At 45.4% G+C, this 19,566-nt stretch overlaps 1 protein-coding gene across 1 annotated transcript in view; it reads right to left on the bottom strand.

Annotated features, from left to right (window-relative positions):
• Nucleotides 1-14,686, bottom strand: part of STK11 (serine/threonine kinase 11) — an 83,900-nt gene extending 69,214 nt beyond the window's left edge. Inside the window, exon 1 of the mRNA XM_068233988.1 lies at nucleotides 13,938-14,686. Within this exon, the coding sequence (XP_068090089.1) occupies nucleotides 13,938-14,218 (281 nt within the window). The 5' untranslated portion in view covers nucleotides 14,219-14,686. The remainder of the gene's footprint in view (nucleotides 1-13,937) is intronic.
• Between the last annotated feature and the right edge of the window lie 4,880 nt (nucleotides 14,687-19,566).

Here is a 19,566-nt window from a genome sequence, read left to right as displayed (position 1 = left end):
AGGACTCCCATACTCAGAACTTATATTTTCACAGAATGCACTTATCCTACCTAATAAAACGCAAGTGTCTCTGCATCCCATGTCCCTGTGTGTGTGTGTTTTCTTTTGCAGTGTGCATTTGCAGGGAGGGCTGCAGAGACACTGAGGAGAGCTAGGGGAAGGACACGGGGGGGGGGGCAGGAGGCGTTCCCGCGGTGAGCGTGCACACGCAGTGGGATAAGCGGTGACAAACCTCGTCGTTTTTAAACAGGCTCAGGTCACTATATTTTTACTGATCCCAAGCTGACTATAGCTGTGGCCTGGAAAACCAAAACACTATCTGTTGACACAGTCAAAATTAGATTAGGCCACATTCTCTTTTTTTGAGAAACTTCAAGCTAGATAAAAAGATATGACAAAATTCAACAAAACCTGTGGCCCGTTTATGGACTACCTCTTTGGTTAAGAACATAGCTCATGGGTTATAGACTTTTGATGTGGATACAGACCACACCTATCCTCACCGTCAGATGATTTTATTTTGCCATTACTCTTCCCTAAATTTCACTCTTCCTTTCACTACTTCCTTAGTTTATCTCTACTATTATACTCTGACACTATTGTCTTTGACTTTTAAAGGGAACCAGAGAGGAACGGGGGGGTGGAAAAAGAAAAAGATTTTATACATACCTGGGGCTTCTTCCAGCCCCATAAGCCTGAATCGCTCCCACGCCGCCGTCCTCAGCTTCCTGGATCCGCCGGTACCGGGCCCGTCACTTCCGGCGGACGCGGCCAATTGTCCGCATCACAGGGGCTCCCTCCATACATGTACGCATGCGGCTGCGCAGTTAGCGGCCACATGCGTATCAGTATGGGGAGAGCACCCGGTGATGCGGAGAATTGGCCGCGTCCGCCGGCCGACTTGCGGCAATGACGGGACCCGGTGGCGGCGGTTCCAGGCAGAGGAGGACTGCGGCGTGGGAGCGATCCGTGTGTATGGGGCTGGAGGAAGCCCCAGGTATGTATATTGCATCCTCTCTGGTTCCCTTTAAGGACACTCTAGGGAACCCCTCCCCTTTTCCTTAAATTAAATCATGTGAAAAAGTGTGTGTGTGTGTGTGTGTGCGTGCGTGCGTGCGTGCGTGCGTGCGTGCGTGCGTGTGTGTGTGTGTGTGTGTATCAAGACTGGTTTAGCAAATGGGTGGGAGAGGTTCTCCCAAGTTACATTCACATCGACGCCCCCTCCTCTTACATACTTATCTTGAGATTGCAAAAGGTCTGCTTATTTTATTTAACTTACCTGCCTGTTCCAATGGACTTATTAAGTGTCTTTTTGAAATTTCAACTGTTATATGTTACAGACTGATTTCTCCGGTTAATCTGTCTAAAAACTCTTATGAGATAAAACCTGTTCATCTACTTTGTAAAATTTAATACAAAGGATTGAAATTAAAGTTAAGCATGTATGTTTAAATGTTTTTCAGCTCCCACACAGACAAGTCTTGAACTACTGACCTTTTTATCTGTTTCCTGTACTAAGGAATGTTTCTCAGCCACACAGAGTTTTATCACCTCTAATTACTGTAGTTATAACAGAAAGGGCCTGTTTCCACTACACACGGATACTGGATGCAGAAAAACTGACTCCAATGAATGCCTATGGGCCTGGTTCCATTAGACGCGATTTTTCTGCATCCGTTTTCCATACTATGTAAAGGTTAGTGGAAACACACCCATAGGCATTCATTAGAGTCAGTTTTCTGCATCCGGAATCTGCGTGTAGTGGAAACAGGCCCCAATAGTCAGGCTGCAGAGAAAATGTCATGTAGAGCCCTGGATTCCTGGATTCTTAACTCTTTATAGTGAGGGGGAAAAAAAAAGGAACACAGTCTAGTTCTAAGTAGAATTGGAATGGTATCTACACAGGCCTCACTGGGACCTTTTCTTCTCGCAGATGTATTAATTCCAACCTACTAAATTTCTGTGTTCCTATTGACAAGATTTTACATTTTTTTTTCTGTTACTGTTATTAGAATAATACATAGCAAAGAAATGAACAGCGCTACTTAAAAACAGATAAGTGCCTACCTGCAAGAGAGTGCAAGCCCCACTTGTGGGATAAAATACACACCTAGCATATACATAACTTGTCTACCACTGGAGGATGTTGGTTTCCTGTAACAGCTTGCATGCAACTTGTTAAGGGGACCTAACACTAACTAAATCCTAACCTATGCATAGCCTGGGTGCGCTACCAAGTAAAATCGGAAATTGAAAATTGCGCAAAAGGTGGACCAGTGCATCACCAGGCCGCCTCCGAATAGCCTGGGGGGGCTTAGCGCACCTCTGATTGTAGGCCATTCGGAGGCGGCCTGGTGATGCGCTGATCCACCTTTTGCGCAATTTTCAATTTTACTTGGTAGCGCACCCAGGCTATGCATATGCATAGGTTAGGATTTAGTTAGTGTTAGGTCCCCTCCCATAGGGGGATGACTTCTCCGCAGTGGGAGGGACGAGTACTTAACAAGTTGCATGCAAGCTGTTACAGGAAACCAACATCCTCCAGTGGTAGACAGGTTATGTGTATGCTAGGTATGTATTTTATCCCACAAGTGGGGCTTGCACTCTCTTGCAGGTAGGCACTTATCTGTTTTTAAGTAGCGCTGTTCATTTCTTTGCTATGTACTAATTTAATTCATTTTTGGTCAGCTGCTCCCACTTAGCAGCCTTGCTTTTGGTGTATATGCAGAGCTTCTGTTTGGGTTCAAGGTGCGTTAACAGTTTCTGGGGGGGCTCAGCGCACCTCTGATCGTAGGCCATTCGGAGGCGGTCTAGTGATGCGCTGATCCACCTTTTGTGTCATTAGAATAAGGCACGAGTTGAAACCTTCTTCACGAGGGGCGATTAACCGTATAATGTAAATTCAGATGGGGAAACGCAGCCTATTGAAATCAATAGGCTGCTGTTCAACTCACATCCAGGGTAAAACACAAAACTCATATGGCAGCCCCCCCCCCTTTACAATAATTTATTCAACAACTAGGCTGCGCTGTCCACAACGGTCATATGATTACTATAACAAATTATTTATCAGGTTGTATGATCACAGTAAAGTTTTTTCCATGTACTGTCCACAGGCTTCAAAGGGATCGCTGTCACACTTTTCCAAAGGGTAATATCAATACAATTGCTGGACTGCGCTCTCCAATTCCTATAACAACACAAAATTGCACATAGCGTGACTCTGTTTATCCATATTCACACCACCCGTGTTTCAGTGATCAAAGTGCAACACACGTGCCCACACACTCCTTCTCTGAATCTGCTCACCGGATCTTTGCCACCTCAAACAATAGGTGGGTCTAGCGTTTGTATAAATTCCACAAGGCACTTTCTTTCTTAAATCTTCATCTTTTCTTTAATGTAAAACATCCTCAATAAAACACATAAAAACACAATAGTGTAATCCTGTTTAAAAGTTTTAGCCACAATGCCCGCGCACCAATGCGCACTCACATAATGCTTTCTTGGAATCTAGCACATCAAAGCCTTAACAGCAAGGTCTGCCCGGCACCTGAGTAGATGGATGAGCGGCGTCCCGACTCCCCGTCCCTCCGCGGCGAACCAGCTGCTTAAGCGGCGCTTGAAACTCCCTCTCCGAGCTCTCAGTACAATTCTGGTATGGTGACGTCCGGAGCCACGTCCAGCGCATCTGACGTCACCATACCGGAATTGTACTGAGAGCTCGGAGAGGGAGTTTTAAGCGCCGCTTAAGCAGCTGGTTCGCCGCGGAGGGACGGGGAGTCGGGACGCCGCTCATCTATCTACTCAGGTGCCGGGCAGACCTTGCTGTTAAGGCTTTGATGTGCTAGATTCCAAGAAAGCATTATGTGAGTGCGCATTGGTGCGCGGGCATTGTGGCTAAAACTTTTAAACAGGATTACACTATTGTGTTTTTATGTGTTTTATTGAGGATGTTTTACATTAAAGAAAAGATGAAGATTTAAGAAAGAAAGTGCCTTGTGGAATTTATACAAACGCTAGACCCACCTATTGTTTGAGGTGGCACAGATCCGGTGAGCAGATTCAGAGAAGGAGTGTGTGGGCACGTGTGTTGCACTTTGATCACTGAAACACGGGTGGTGTGAATATGGATAAACAGAGTCACGCTATGTGCAATTTTGTGTTGTTATAGGATTTGGAGAGCGCAGTCCAGCAATTGTATTGACCTTACAATAATTTGGCTTCCAGCAATTGGGACTGGATGTTTTCACTCCTGCCTGGCTTTAAAGGGAATGTCCAAGCAAAATAAAAAAATGAGTTTTACTTACCTGGGTCTTCTACCAGCCCCATGCAGCCATGCTGTGCCCTCGTAGTCACTCACTGCTGCTCCAGTCCCCCGCTGGCAGCTTGCCGCATTGCGTACATTTTTACGCATTCCCGCTAGTGCAGGAACATTAACACATACATTTTTACGCATTAGTGGTTCTATGCGTAAATTTTTACGCATTGAACCAGTAATGCGTAAAAATGTATGTGTTAATGTTCCTGCACTAGCGGGAATGCGTAAAAATGTACGCAATGCTTCCGCCGACCTCCGAGGTCGGCAAGCTGCCAGCGGGGGACTGGAGCAGCAGTGAGTGACTACGAGGGCACAGCATGGCTGCATGGGGCTGGTAGAAGACCCAGGTAAGTGAAACTCATTTTTTTATTTTGCTTGGACATTCCCTTTAACAGCTGTGTCCAGCAGCGTTATAGCCATGTGCACTTCACATGTGGACAAGCACCATTCTGAAGTGAACATGCCCAGAACAACCCTGGCCATGCCTTTTGTAAACAGGCAGGTGGGATAGTTGAGAGTTGAGAGGGGTAGAGCTCCTTTGGCTTCTGGTCAACTGGCTCCAATCAGAGCCACAAATGGAGGGTAGAGGTAAACCTACTCTGTGGAAGATTCTATCATTAGCCCCATTCTGTGCTCCAAAACTACTTGCAACTACCTGTATATGATGCTCAGGCAATGCAATCTACCACAGAAATCCAGGGCTGTGGAGTTGGTACAAAAATCACCCAACTGACTCTTCAGGGTGTGAAACCGTAGACTCAGACTCTAGGCACCCAAAACTGCTCCCTAGTCTAATTCTTAGGGCCTGGGCCCACTGGTGCAGTTGTGTCCGCATTTCACTTACACATCAATGTTAGAGGTGCTGAAAAGTGGGCAGAAGCTGATACAACTGCATCAGTGGGCTCAGGCCCTTACCAGGGCTGTGGAGTTGGTGCATAAATTATCCGACAGACTCCACAGTTTATTGAAACCACTGATTCCAACAACTGAAAATTGCTCCGACAACTCCTCCACAGCCCTGCTGACTTCACAAGCTGACTTTTGCACTAAAGCCTCCCATACACTGGCAGTTTGATACACAACATGCCAAAAAGATAGATACCTCTCTGATCAACATCTGATCAAAAGGAGGGTCTTTTACTGTCACGCACTGCAAATTGAGTTTTAATACATTTCAATGTTTAATACATTTAAGCAAGAAATCTATTAAAACACTATAGGACCACCTCCTCCCCCATAACCGAGAACGGGCCACCCATGTATCCCTTCATACTATTCCTGGAGCCCATGTAGAGTACTGGCAGCAGCAGAGCACACTCACCTGTGCGACCAGTGCAGTCCCTCCTGTGCCTCCTGATGCCTGTACTCTGTGACCTGGCGGTATTTGCATACTCACATTACACTGCTGGGTCATGGAGCACATGCATCTGGAGGTGATGGAAGGAAACAGGAGGAAGCTAGCCAGCCGGACAGACAGGTGAGTGATGAGCGAGCTCCGCTGCTGCCAATACTCTGTACAGGCCCCAGGGGAGTAGCATTAGCTGGAGAGAGATCTGGGGGTCTGGAAATTGATCGAAGTTACAATCCAGCAGCCATGTTTCAGCATTGATTTCAGAAAGATTTGATTATGGTGATCAACTCAGGGGGGAATTGCATAGTGTATGGACACCTTAATGAGGAGGATGGAATAGATTATCCAGGGGCAAGAGCACTGCAAAAAACCTGGACTCTTGTCACTGTGAGATTCTGTGGAAAAGGAACACTGAATATTTAAAAAGCAAAGCTACAGCCTAGTAAACTTTATTATAAGTTTGATAATATAACATCCTCTATAGCAGTAGTTCTCTATTTTAGCACATGTACCCCTTTGTGGATCATTCCTAAGCTAGTGTACCCCCCCTACTGAAGAAAGCGGCCATGATGAGATGTGGGTGGAGCCAAATACTAGTGAAATACAGGTAATCCCCAGTTAACAAATGAGATAGGGACTGTAGATCCTTTCTTAACCTGAATCCGTTCTCTTTTGTCCCCTCTGTCACCTCAGTTTGTGCCTCTTTTGTCCCCCTCTGTGCCACCTCATATTCCCGTCAACTCTGTTCTCCCTGTTCCCTTTTATTTCCCTGTCTCACCTCTGTTCCCCCTGTGCCTCTTTTGTCTCCATCTATGTCCCCCTCTGTGTCAGCTTTTGTCCTCCTGCCCTGTCCTAGACAGGTACAGGTGCCCGCAGTATAGGTCTCCAGGCATAGGTGCCCCCAGTATAGGTAGCCAGCTATAGGTGGTGCCCCAGTATAGGTTAGCCAGGTACAGGTACCCCCAAGTAGAGGTAGCCAGGTGCAGGTGGTGCCCCAGTATAGATTAGCCAGGTACAGGTGCCTGCATGATAGGTAGCGAGCTATAGGTGCCCCAGTATAGGTAGCCAGGTACAGGTAAGTTCCCCAGTATAGGTTAGCCAGGCACAGGTACCAACAGGATACGTAGCGAGCTATAGGTGTCCTAGTATAGGTAGCCAGGTACAGGTGGTGCCCCAGTATAGGTTAGCCAGGAACAGGTGCCCCCAAGTATGATAGCCAGGTACAGGTGGTGCCCCAGTATAGATTAGCCAGGCATAGGTGCCCCCAGTATCGGTATCCAGGCATAGGTGCCCCCAGTATAGGTAGCCATCTATAGGTGGTACCCCAGTATAGGTAGCTAGGGACAGGTGCAGCCAAGACTTGCATAGCCCCGTTCCAGCAAGGACCCTACTAGCCACACTCTCCTCTCACTGTGTCCTACTGCAATGGTTACTTCCGGCGGCACCACTGACGTCATGAGAGGCACCCGCCGGGTAATCATGGACGTGATCACGGCTAGGAGTCTGCACTGGAACAAGGCTATGAAAGATACGGCGCCCCTTGCCACGGCCACTTCTCTCCTGGGGGTCGAAATCCATCATTTTTGTCTGCAGCCATTAGGGGACCCCCTGACAGGTGCTGATGTACCTTTAGGGGTCCACAGACCCCAGGTGGAGAAACACTGCTGTATAGGATCACTTTAATGAGTCTTTTACATAGTTCTGTGGCATTTAACATGTATTACATTGATATTTACAAGTCCTCAATCCTTTCACATGTACAAAATTTTGCATTCTCATCTTCTCGTTTCACAGAAACTCAGGAAGATATTTGCAAAATCAAGGAGTATTGACCGAGTGCAGCAAAACAAGGCAAATAAGAGTTGTTCCCTCCGCTCTCCCCTGATCACCGCCGTTATATGTACCCCCCAAGGATCCCGCGATGGCTCAGCCTCCCAATCAGCTCCAGGCTCCGCTATAGGGAGGATCGGGACTGCGCATGACGTCATACATCATGTCCGATCGTCACCATAGCGACGACTGAAGCTAAATGGTGAAGCTGCGACTCTCGCTGGGATTCCGGACGGGTAAATATTGCTGGCGGCGATCGGGGGGGGGGGGGGGCGGGGGGGAATCAGAGCGGCGCCGGGGGACATAGTTAGCGAGCTAAGTGCTAGCTTAAGCATTTAAATCAAATTTTAATTTTAAACAAATCCTCCCGCGGACGCAGCCTCTGAAACTGCGTACCGCCAGGGAGGTTGATCAAAGTTGTAAACAAAATCAAATGTGCTTATTGGCCACTACAAGCCCTACAAATAAGTAAACCGCACTTTCTACTCTAATCCTACAGCTCCATATAAACACTCAGTGAGGCCTGCCATTGCCCCAGAAACTATTAAGGTTGTATTGATTCATATAGCCATTGCATTGGAGAATAATTCTGCATGTAAACTCACTGCCCAAACAAATCTATGGGCCTGTTCACATCTCTGCATCGTCGCGGATCGGGTTATTCTAACTCGCTGCACGCAGTAAGTTTCTGGATAATGAGCATGAATATGTGCACGTTTAGTAGTCATTGGTGAAGCTTTGAAACTACATATGTGTTATGCAGTGCAAATTCAGCCTTAATGTATACAGAAGTCACTCTAGACTTTATAGAGATTTTCTATTATAAACAGAGGAAAGGCTTACAATGTGCATGTATCCTATATAATAAAATACGTGTCCCTGCGTCCACCTAACGCACATGCACAGCACACGGGCAGACTTGGGATAGCAGGTGGACGAGTGCAGGGGGGGCAGTTTGCATGTGTGCGCACGGGAGCGTGACTGTGCGGCCCTAACACCTGGGCTTATTACTAGTAACAATATAAAGTACACAACGCTCACAACTCCTGAAGTGCATTTCTGGATAATGTTTGTATTAACAAGCATGTTGCCATAGCAGTCTTCATGTTTTCGAAAATAATATGCACATTGTAATGTTGAGGCTTTTTTCACACTACAAAGATTACAATGTGATGCGATTGTTCTTCACATCGCATCTCAACATATCCAAAAAGTCACATTGGGCTCTTTTCACAAAACTTCTCATAAATGACGCATCACCTAATTGATAAAAAATAATCTTCCAGCACATTTACAAGCAAAATAATCACTCAAAGTAAGATCCTGATTAACTTCATTTCAATATTACTTTTATTACCTCAATTATATTTTTGCTCTTTGGGAGCTTAAAAAGTAACATAGATAAGGTGAAAACAGAGGGAAACAGGTGAAAAAGCTTGTGAATCATGCCTAATGCACATTTATGGTGTGGTGACCATACAGTACAATGAATGTATGCCTCATTGACACTGTAAACGCACTGCACGCAATCTTATCTTGTGGAACCTGCTGCATCGCAATCAACGCGATAGCCCCATAAGAATATCATTGCATCTACATTGTGATGCACTGGTATTGTCCATTGTGACACAACACAGTGTTAGTGTGAAGGACCCTAAAGCTAGGTGCACAGTAGGAGTTGCGTTGCATACCCTGTGAAACAGGAACGCAATGGAATAGTGGCACCGTACACTGCGCTCCATAAAGTGGATCATAAAGTCAATAAAAAGCAAGGCTTTGGAGTCGGAGCAACTTTTGGGTACCCGGGCCCATATGCAATTCACCTTTTCACCTGAGATATCTCCAAGTTAACATTTTCACACCTCGTCATAAAATCCCTTTTACGCCACCAAACAAGAAAATACTGAAAATAATTGTGATAATACTTTTTCTTTACTTTTGGTACTTTTTAGATTACAAAATGCTGAAAAGTTATTTTAAAAAGAAGTTGAATAATTATCTCCTAGGAGAAAACTCAGGTGAAAAAGTAAATTGCATATGAGCCCTGGAGTCAGAGCTTTCATAAACTGAGGAGTCCGAGTTTGATGATATTTGTACCAACTCAACAGCCCTTATCAAAAGTATGCTTCATTTTCACTGTTGCGCTCACATTTTACAGTAACGCATTGCATGCAGTGCGTTACAATGCCTCATGCAATTATTCTGCAATGCATCCGCCACACTGTGAATGTCGCAAGGGTGGTGCATTGCAGTGCAGCAAGCCATGCTACAAAAAGTCTGTCAGGCCGCATTGTACCACTGTGTACCTATGTGTGCACACTGCATTATGCTCGCATTGTAGCGCAATTGGGCATATTGTTTATTTAGCCTAATTGTTGTGAAAGGAGCTGGGCCCTAAAAATGTCCTGCTAGCTTTTGGATTGGACAAACTAGTTCCTGACCTGCATTAATTGGTCCAACCCAGATGGCAGTACTTAGTAGCTTCTGTGCTACCAAGCTGCTGCAATGCTGCTTGTGGGACCACCCCATTAGATCCACTGGCAAAGCACAAGCACTGCCAAAGGGCACCTAGCGTGTCCCAGCCATTAGAGTAGTATGGACCCGACTGCTGCTTGAAGTGATAAATGAAAGGGGCTCCACTGTGCAAGTAGAGCAGCATTGGGGGGGGGGGGGGGGGGGGGGCTGAGATGGGAAGAAGAAGATAGTATGGGTTGCAGCATCTATTGTTACACCCATGGTATACGGTTAATTTTAGGGGAATCAACTAATAAATTAGTATGGTCTTGAAATGTGGAAGTGAACAGAGTAAATCCATGTAACCATCAGCAGATTATTGATGCTCATGATTCTGAGTAGATGCAAATGTTATGCAGTTTGAAAACAGATCAGTAAAATGAAGCCAATGCTGCATGTGACTGGCCCATTTCCAAAATGCACAAAGTTGGCATTGAATTGGCATATTCTCAGATTTAGTAGTATCTCATTCACCATCCCTAGGTTAGACCATACAAACTCAATGCAGATAGTGTCCTGGCCCAGGTGCAAGGGTGCCGACCTTATAGTCATCATGTTGACTCAATGCAAACTTCTAATTCCTGTTGAATATTCTTTTTCATACTGGTCAAATTTATTTAACTCATCCTTAGTAAGGCGTTGATGCATGGCAATGGACAAGGCATTTTTCATTGTAATGCACTTATTCTTTAAATAGGCTTTCATGGCCCCTGCATATACATATCATGTAGTGTTATAAAGAATACCGTTTTCCACACAGACCACGACATCCTTTAACTTAACTTTCATATTTGTCAAAGGCTAAGTTCAACGTAGATTTGCACTGTATTCCCTGTAAAAACTGGAACGCATCCAAACAAAAATTGCATTGCACATTATAAGCACATTGTGTCGCATCCAGTCAAGTAAAAGTATGCTTCACTGTTTATGCATGCAAACTGCATTGGATACTGCACTCCATTAGATCGTACCATATGCACTGTGAACGTCACACAGATTTAACATTTCAACGCAACTTTCTGCTTTACAATGCGTCCGTTACAGTGTACCATCAATGACAGGTCTGAGAATAAGCACTACATGATTACTAGTCTACATAATGATACAGTGCCAGACTCTGCAGGAAACTACGTAGTCTTGGAACTCCATTACATATAAAAGATGCAGCAATTAAGTTTAACTTAGTACGCAGCTAAGAAACAAGTCTTTGCAAGTGTACTGATTAAGAAATGTCTTCCTATTACTAATTTTGTGTAAGCATACAGAACAAGAGTTGTAAATTATACCAACTGCAAATACATGGACCTCCTTTACCACTCCAGGCTATACTCCAGAGCATTAAAGATCACCGGCGATCCCTCACACCCAGGCCACCGCTTCTTTAGTCAGCTCCCCTCGAGCCGGAGGCTCCGGTTCCGGTCCATCTTCACCAAGACCTCAAGGCAATAAAAACAGTTTCTTTCCCTCGGCTGTCAACCTTCTGAACTCTCTCCACGTAACTGCCTATTCCCACACCACAACACCATGTCTGCACTGAGGCACTCTGCACGTGGATAGACTGCCCTAGCTCAAGCTGACTCTTTTTGGGCGCTTTTGAGTGTTTCTTTGTGTTATAACTTATGCTACATTGGGCTCTATTCACAAAACCATGTGCGGTAACTCTTTTTTGGGTGAAAAATTACCTCCAGTGATAATTCACTAAAAATAGTGAAAAAAGTGAGTATTCACTAAAAATGTACCAAGTGTGATAAATGTTTGATAAAAGTGCGGTAAAACAGGTGATAAAACAGGTGATAAACAGGTGATAAAACAGGTGATAAAACTGTCAGTAATATGTACGGAAATAAAGCTTGTTTGACCACTGTAGGGCAGCCCATATGCTTGCCACCCATTATACAGAGACGGCCCAGGAAAGCCAGTCACATTTAAAGTGGGACCTCAACTCTTGCGCAGGACAGAAGGAAAACATATAGAAATGCACCCTGTATGTATATAATTTAGCCTGTCTAATTCCCCCTCATCTGTGAATAATCACAACTATAATTTGAGCTCTCAGCTGTGCCAGCTGGCTGCCTCAGCAGAGCAGCTAATGTGTAAACACAGGATGTTAACCCTATGTCTGCTTCCATGAAAGCAGGAAGTACATACACTGGAAATTGTTTGCTGGATTTGTATCAGCTGTAACAAAGAAATGTTTTTCTTTAAAGGTAATTATGCTGTTGCTTATCTTTTAGAGCAGAGATGAATTTCCTCCTCGGCATCTATTAAATCATCTAAAAGACTGTACTAGGTCTGAAAGTGCGCCTTGAGATTAGACACACTCGTCTTTTCTGCCTTCTATGTAAAACTGACAAACTCGAGCAAAAAAAAGCTCAAAAGGCTCCATCCTGAAGGCCAAAAACAGAGAAGTGATAATTATCACCTACCATTTGTAGGTGATAAAAACATCCTTAATTAACACCAACTTTTCAATTGAGAATCTCAAATTGGAGATAAATTTGAGGTAATTACCACACTTTTACCTCACTTTTACCGCATGAGGTAAAAAAAAATTGTGAATTTGAAAATGGAGATATTTTGGTCGGTGTTTATCACTACCTAATTTAACTCATGCGGTAACTCATTGAGAATAGAGCCCAAAGTCTTTCTCTGCATCTGGTATAATGTTCTGTTCCTTTCTGACTGCTTGACTTGTCCTGTTATCTGTACCTATATCCTGTATCAGTACCCTGTACGTGCCAAGACCAATTCCGGGCACGACCCAGTCGTGCTTGGCGATAATAAAGATTCTGATTCTGATAATATGCTGTCCTAAAATGCTAACATCCAAAAAAGAAAACATAGGCCTCGATTCATAAAAGTGCTGTCGGGAAGGTAACGTCGAGCGGGGAAACACGCTGTCGGTATTTCCGCCTTCAGGGTGGTAATTCATAAAAATGTTGCAAGTTGTGACAGGCGTGCGGAGATATTCCGCTGTAGGCAGGCGTTAGGCTGTCGGGAGACATGCGGAAACAGGAGAAGCAGGCGGAATCCCTCCGTGCGGTGTTCTCTCTGCAGCTGCTTGGGAGGTCTGTCCCATTCACTGCAATGTATTCCGCACGCTTCTCGCCACATCAGAGGTAGCAGTAATACCCGTCCGCATACCGCTACCTCTAATCTTTATGAATTGACTACTTGTTACTTTTGCTATGATAATCACCGCGCAAGGCGGTGATTTATCACTCTGCTCGCGAAAGTCGGCTTTTCATGCGGAAAAAGCCTTTATGAATAAAGATTCTGCTGTGTGGTCGGTAAAGTGTGCCGTTTTCAGCATTCCCGCACGCGGGAATGCTTTATGAATCGAGGCCAAAATGTCTTATTTTCTCTAAAGAAGTTTCTTAAAATAGCTGTGAGGGATATAAGGCCTTGTTCCTACTATACACGCTACCGTGCACATTTCGGTAGCGCGTATAGTGTGCAACACGCAAGAATGGCAGAAGTGCATAGACAGCACTTCTGCCGTTCCCATCATATGCGCTGCGCAGCAGTGCGATACGCTATCGCACTGCTGCGTGCATTTTTCAGGAATCCAGCAGCACAGGGCATAAATGTACGTGTTGCATTCCAATCGCATGGCCAACTGCACTAAACGATGTGTAGGAGGCCTAAAGGTATTTCCTCATACACATTCCATTACACTCTTTAACAGGTCTAGACAGCACAACTAGGTAAGGCATTTTATTTAAAACTTAACTGGCAACTTCTATAATAAAATGTGAAGTGTGACTACGTTCAGTACAGTGAACTGAAAAAAAATATGTCATATTGCAATGCTTTCCATCATGTACATATGGGTTCTTTTTGCAGCTCTCCCAACTTCTTCGATTGTTACTTATATCACGTTACCTGTTGTAGCAACCAACCCTTTTCATAAACACTCACTTCTTAACATTTGCCTCTCCATTGGGGATCCTACGCAGCTTTTTCTTCTTGAGAATTTTCACGGCACGGCGACACAGAGTATCCGAGTCCAGCATTTCTTTCACCTTGCCATAAGAGCCTTCTCCCAACAAGTCACCCATAAGGTACTTCCCCACCAACTTTGCACGCTTCCGTCGTGGTTGGTATATAACCTCCGTGGAGTCAATGCGATGAATAAAAGTGTCCATGCCCACTGACAAGTCTTCCAAAAACTCCATTTCTTTACACTCCCCCTCATCCATAATGTGTTGGCACAAGCCTGAGTTGCTAAAGTAGTGTCAGAGCTTACAGCAATATTGTGAGAAGTAGTCCCACACCCTGACGGAACAGCTCAGGGATCTCCAGCCCTGGGTTCTTCAATCACAAAATACTCTGAGGATGCCCTAGTGCGAGCATGCTACCGACCAGTGTTTCTCACAGATCATCAAATTCAGCTCGCGATGTCACAGCAAGCAAGAGCCTAAATGAAACAGTAGGCGAGCCAGTCACTTTTTTCGGGCGATGACAGTGCCACCTGCCCCCTAGTCCTACCGCATAGTGGCCCGCAGTCCCGGGTGAGCGGCATTTCCCGGGACTCGGCCAATAGCTGCAGATTAATCCCGCACAATTTTCTATCCCGGCTATGTCCCGGTTACTAAACTGTCATGGGCCACCGCGCCTGCGCACCTCACAATGTAAACAGAGCATGTGCGACTGAGCATTCTGCGCGCCTGCGTACAGGGAAAGCCAGTGATAGGGCAAGCCACTGCACAGTGCAAATGTCCGGTGAGGTGCCTGCATAGGTGTATTACTATTGTAATTTGATAAATAACGAAATACTATTATTTAAGTTCAAACTTGTCTTTGGGCTGCGTGATGGGGCTACCCGTCCTCGGGTCCGCTGCAGATGAGCGCGGTGCAAGAATTTTGGGAAACATGGACAGCCTGGGGTCCTTCTGTAAGAGCTGATGGGCGGAACCGATCAAGGCGCTACAAACAGCTGCCACAGCTTGGCCCTACCATAGTGGGTAGTGGGGGTGTGGTCAATATGCTGCATGGGCGGGGCTGAATGGGTCTGGCAGCACTGGTGGAAGGAGGAGCAGATGTAGACGTTTTGTCACTGTCAAGGATTTTTAGTGGCGCAATTGCTTTATATCTATTTTATTTATTATGTGCTAATAACGGAGTTCTCTGGAACTCCGTACTGTGGAATGTGGATAAATTGCATTTGGTGAAATTACATGAACACATCTCATCTTTTTTTTAATTAGAAAGTAGATGAAGACACATTGCACTGTCATATCTTTACAAGTATGTCTTCAATTCACACAAATAGGAAATAGAGTCTTTTAAAACTCTCAAACAACCAGAAAAAATCCTGACCTTGCAGGATTCACACAGCTATTTTTACTGTACAGTAATACAACTCTAAAACTATTCATTTTTTTAAAGGACCAATCCAGCGAAAAAAGTAAGCACTTAAACTCTGACAGAACCAACAGATTCTTCACTAGTTCATCACCTCATGGGGGATTCTCATGGGTTTTGTTGTTTTTAAAAGCATTTAACCACTTGAGGACCACAGTGGTAAACCCCCCCCAAAGACCAGGCACATTTTTACTAAAATGGCCACTGCAGCTTTAAGGCCAAGCTGCAGGGCCGCGCAACACAGCACACAAGTGATTCCCCCAGGGCTGTGGAGTCGGTCCAAAAATCCACCGACTCCGACTCCTCAGTTTAGGATTCCACCGACTCCACGACTCCGACTCCTCTAATTTGCATATTACAATTTTGTTGATTAAAAGTATGTAACATGAAATTCGTCTCTTAACTGCCAACGCTTAGGAATTTTACAAGACAACTGAAGTGAGAAGGATATGTAGACTACTATATTTATTCCTTTTAGACTAAAACTAGTCCTTGGTAAGAGTACTTGTAAAAGGTACAAACCGGAACAAAGAACATCTATCAGGCCCTAGGCAATGTAAGTGTGGGTACATGTAAGAATGATGTGCAGGTACTCTGCAGGGGAAGAAGGAGATTGTAAACAGACAACACCTCTGTGTTCAATGTGCACAGCATTCTCAGTGGATTCCCTGCAGTTCTGTGGGGAGTGCATATGTAGAGTATAGTACTACTGTGTAACAAAGTAAACCTGAGACAGATTAAATTAAAGTTTTATATATAACTGGGGCTTCCTCCAGCCGCCTTCAGGATAATCAGTCCCTCGTTGTCCTCCTCCACCACCTGGATCTTCTGCTATGAGTCCAGGTACTTGAGCCAGTCAGGCGTAGTGCGCATGCACACACTCCGCCGCCAGGAGCATACTACACCTGTGCAGCACTATTGCGCAGGTGCAGAATGTTCCTGGCTGTGGGAGCGGCATGCGGCTGGACAGCGCTGACTGGCTGAATTACCAGGACTCATAGCAGAAGATCCGGGTGGTGGAGGACAGCGAGGGACTGATTAGCCTGAAGGGGGCTGGAGGAAGACCCAGGTATGTATAAAACTTTACTTTTCATCCGTCTCAGTTACCCTTTAATTTGTAGTCACCAAACCAAATTTTAATAACATATCAAATTATTTGTTTTCATCAGCAAAGGGAGTGCATACATTTGCATAAATCAGCATCAATGCAGAATTATTTCCACCTCATTGACCATCTCTATTAGTGACACGGCTACACATCAGGCTTTATACTTACAGCATAGATGTTATTTAGTATATATAAGAGATTCCTGTGTACACATCATATATACAGTCACAATCAGATATGTATATCTGATCTTAAAAATACGGGGACTGCTTTATTGAAGCAGCACAAGTAACTAATTTTGATTGGTTTATTTCATTTTTGTGGACTAAGCACAGCTATTACTGTATTTATACTGTATATATACATTACTTTTAATGACTATTATCTGAGAAATAGAACATTTTATCATATCTTCTATTTTAATTACAGTTACAAATTCATTAGGAGTCGGAGTCGGTGCATTTTTTCCCGACTCCGACTCCAGGCACCCAAAATTGCCCGACTCCACGACTCCGACTCCACAGCCCTGGATTCCCACCCCCCCTTTTTCCCCCACCAACAGACCTCTCTGTTGGTGGGGTCTGATCGTCCCCAAGTTGTTTATTGTTTTTAAAAATATATACATCTTTATTTTGTCATTATTTTCCTTATTTATTTATTTTTTCAAATCCCTCCCTCCCCCCAGCCGGCCAATCATGGCGATCGGCTGTCATAGGCTTCAGCCTATGAGAGCCGATCACTCTCTTGTCCCCCAGGGGGACAGCCGTGTCACACGGCTGTCCCCAGTACAGCCCTGCTGTCTTTACAGTCTCACGAGTGGCAATCGCTGCTCTGAGACTGAAGGCGGAGCTCTGCCCCTCGAGCAGGAGATGCGCGCGCAGCCTGCGCACGATCTCCTGCAAAACAGAGCCCCAGGACTTGACGCCAATCGGCGTTATGCGGTCCTGGGGCTACCGCCGCGGCCACGCCCATCGGCGTTAGGCAGTCGGCAGGTAGTTAAAGAGTGCCAGAGCTGAATAAATAGTAAGAGTAGATACTTACCCGGGGCTTCCTCCTGCCTCATCAGCACGTCTGAGTCCCTCACAATCCTCCTGAAGTCTGCTGTTCAGCTGGGATCATCCCCGTTAACAGGTTCAGTCAAGTCAGTCGGTGCCTTCTGCGCATGTGAGCATTTAGCACTAGGCAAGCTTAGAGGCACCAGTGTGCTGAGTGGAAGCTCACTATCCTGGGGCTGCACTGCCTAGAGTGACCAGACGTCCCGGATTGCCCGGGACGCGTCCCGGATTCGGGGTCCGCTGTCCCAGGCAGCATGAGGTCCCGGGAAACATCCCGCTTTCAGCAGCAGGACGTCCCGGCCTCGGGACTCTGGCCACTCTACTCATGAAGTGGCAGCGGCGTCTATAGACGCCGTGCCAGTTCATTGCCCGCAGCCCCGCTCCAGCCTACCTGTCTTCCGGTGTTCCGACACCGGCAGGCGAGCAGGGCTACGGCAAGATGGCTGCCGAAGCCCTGTACTGGAGACTATTTGTGTCTCCAGTACAGGGCCGGGCGCCATCTTGCCGTAGCCCTGTCAGCGCGGGAGATATGCAGGGGGAAGGTGGTCCCGGGAGGAGCGCGCCAGAGGCCGGAGACTTCTGCCAGGTGAGTAAATGCTTTCTTTTCCAGGTGAAATGTTTGCCCGCATTGTGTGTCTTTTCCAGGTGAACTTTGCCCGCATTGCGTTTCTTTTCTGGTGAAATGTTTGCCCGCCATGCGTTTCTTTTCTGGTGAAATGTTTGCCCACATTGCATTTCTTTTCTGATGGAATGTTTGCCCGCTTTGCGTTTCTTTTCTGGTGAAATGTTTGCCCGCATTGCGTTTTTTTTCTGGTGAAATGTTTGCCCGCATTGCGTTTCTTTTCTGGTGAAATGTTTGCCCGCATTGCGTTTCTTTTCTGGTGAAATGTTTGCCCGCATTGCGTTAATTTTCTGGTGAAATGTTTGCCCGCATTGCGTTTCTTTTCTGGTGAAATGTTTGCCCGCATTGCGTTTCTTTTCTGGTGAAATGTTTGCCCGCATTGCGTTAATTTTCTGGTGAAATGTTTGCCCGCATTGCGTTTATTTTCTGGTGAAATGTTTGCCCGCATTGCGTTTATTTTCTGGTGAAATGTTTGCCCGCATTGCGTTTATTTTGTACTGACATGTTGCCCGCATTGCGTTTATTTTGTACTGACATGTTTGCCCGCATTGCGTTTATTTTGTACTGACATGTTTGCCCGCATTGCGTTTATTGTCTGGTGAAATGTTTGCCCGCATTGCGTTTATTTTCTGGTGAAATGTTTGCCCGCATTGCGTTTATTTTGTACTGACATGTTGCCCGCATTGTGTTTATTTTGTACTGACATGTTTGCCCGCATTGCGTTTATTTTGTACTGACATGTTTGTCCGCATTGCGTTTATTGTCTGGTGAAATGTTTGTCCGCATTGCGTTTATTTTCTGGTGAAATGTTTGCCCGCATTGCGTTTTTTTTGTACTGACATGTTGCCCGCATTGCGTTTATTTTGTACTGACATGTTGCCCACATTGCGTTTATTTTGTACTGACATGTTTGCCCGCATTGCGTTTATTTTGTACTAACATGTTGCCCGCATTGCGTTTATTTTGTACTGACATGTTTGCCCGCATTGCGTTTATTTTGTACTGACATGTTTGCCCGCATTGCATTTATTTTATACTGACATGTTTGCCCGCATTGCATTTATTTTATACTGACATGTTGCCCGCATTGCGGTTATTTTGTGCTGACATGTTGCCTATTGCGTTTATTTTCTGGTGTCCGGGGTAACTGTTACTGCATTTATTATTTAATGGTCATAGATGGCTATGTTTGCTGCTTCGTAGTTACGGTATACTATTAGCATCACACAGTTTCTGCACACCCATGATGCAAAGTCTCGTTTGTCCACATCATGGAGTAAACACTGCTTTCTTATGCCTCGCTATTACATCAGTACGTTAGCTCCGCCCATACAATGTCATGGCCACACCCATTTTCACCGCGGCCGCAGCCCCCTCCCCCCAGTCTTCATCGCTGCG

The sequence above is a fragment of the Hyperolius riggenbachi genome, chromosome 1 (genome assembly GCF_040937935.1).
Source record: "Hyperolius riggenbachi isolate aHypRig1 chromosome 1, aHypRig1.pri, whole genome shotgun sequence".
NCBI classification, from domain to species: domain Eukaryota; kingdom Metazoa; phylum Chordata; class Amphibia; order Anura; family Hyperoliidae; genus Hyperolius; species Hyperolius riggenbachi.
The sequence above is the reverse complement of the archived record's forward strand: the minus strand, read 5'-3'. Positions and strand labels throughout refer to the sequence as shown.